This window comes from Cricetulus griseus, chromosome 4 (assembly GCF_003668045.3).
Source record: "Cricetulus griseus strain 17A/GY chromosome 4, alternate assembly CriGri-PICRH-1.0, whole genome shotgun sequence".
NCBI classification, from domain to species: domain Eukaryota; kingdom Metazoa; phylum Chordata; class Mammalia; order Rodentia; family Cricetidae; genus Cricetulus; species Cricetulus griseus.
Window position 1 is genome coordinate 193,909,096 of NC_048597.1, and position 1,703 is coordinate 193,910,798.

Below are 1,703 nucleotides of genomic sequence, written 5' to 3' on the forward strand. Positions count from 1 at the left end.
TCCACCTCGACAGGAAACTACTAAAGTTCCTGTGGGATCAAGTAGGATTTCGTAAGAACATAATGGATGGAAAGGAGAAAACCTATGGTGGCTGTGAAGGCCCTGACGCCATGTATGTCAAGTTAATATCTTCTGATGGCCATGAATTTATTGTAAAAAGAGAACATGTGTTAACATTAGGAACAATAAAGGCCATGTTGAGTGGACCAGGGCAGTTTGCTGAGAATGAAACCAATGAAGTCAATTTTAGAGAGATCCCTTTGCACGTGCTATTGAAAGAGTGTATGTATTTCACCTACAAGGTCCGCTACACTAACAGCTCCACCGAGATTCCTGAATTCACAATTGCACCTGAAATTGCACTGGAACTGCTGATGGCTGCGAACTTCCTAGATTGTTAAATAAAATAAATTATAATAATAAAAAAGGGAACTGAATGGGAGCAAGCCAGTATGCATTATTCCTCAATGGTCTCTGCTTCACTTTTTGCCACCAGGTTCCTGCTCTGACTTCCCCCTCTCTCTTTTACCCCTCCCCATCCTTCTTTTTTCAATGCTAGGTATCAACCCCAAGGCTTCCCACATGCTAAGCAGGTGTACTGTGTGTTGTCATTTCCAGGGCCCCAGGGCCACCCACGTGGTCCTCACCATTCAGGCAAAATGCCTAGTCATCCCAGGGCCCTACTCCAAATCCATTTTAGTAATGCATAGAACTGTATTCAGTCACTAAAAACTTCACTCCTTAGATGGTATCACTTGGCAAAAGGTTTCAAGTATTCTTGATGATTTATGGTTAATCAGGGTACACTGTTCTTTATGGTAATTACTAATCATTCAAAACTTCTAATACCTATTATGAGGTACAATGGATTTTTTTAGAAACGACTTCGTTAAATATTTATTCATTTTTACTTTTATTTTACTTATGTGTTTTGCCTCTGTGCATAAAAGTGCAGCATACACTTTCAGTGCTATCAGAGGCCAACAGAGGGCATTAAGTCCCCAGAAACAGAGTTACATGAGAGGACACATGTGTGCTAGGAATGAAACTCCAGGTCCTCTGCAGGAGCAGCATGTGCTCATAAACACTGACCCACCTCTGCAGTCCCGTGATTTATTCTAATACATTTGCTGAATGGAGGAGTTTAGGATATAGAAAGAACTTTAAGTGGCCACAAAGCAGTCATGACTCTTCAGTCCCTTTGTTATCAATATTTTAATTTTATGTGGTTAAAACAACCAGTAAGCCATGAATGTAGAATAACATTTTTGATAGAATAAAACTAACAGTTTTTTTTTACTATAAAATATTTCAGTATTTGTAATCCGCTGTAGAATTTCTACTGGATATTATTAAATATATCTTTCAATTGTTTCTGTAGCTCTAAAAACATTATAGCTCTCCAGTCATAATGATATTTGAATACCAGTTTTGGTTTTATGTTATCTTTGCAGTTTAATTTGAATGCATATTGAACAAGCCAATATCACAGTTAGAATTAGTCTCTAGTACTTTGTACATCAAATAATAAAGACAGTTTTAGATATTTAGCTCCAGCTGAATTGTTGATTTCCAAGACAGCTTGAATTCCTTATCTGTATAAATCATTAAACTACACAGTGAGCCGATAGTTATACTGAGAGAATTTTACAGTGTCAAAATATGTTTGCACTTATATGCTTTGGAGTTACCAGTGAGTTTTT

The 1,703-nt window shown here is 37.3% G+C and overlaps 1 protein-coding gene across 1 annotated transcript; it reads left to right on the top strand.

Moving 5' to 3' along the window:
* On the top strand, positions 1-401 carry LOC100750378 (elongin-C-like). The gene has a single exon (XM_035444508.1). It carries the CDS (start codon positions 63-65, stop codon positions 399-401), a length of 339 nt encoding a protein of 112 aa, XP_035300399.1. The 5' UTR covers positions 1-62.
* The last annotated feature ends 1,302 nt before the right edge of the window (positions 402-1,703 follow it).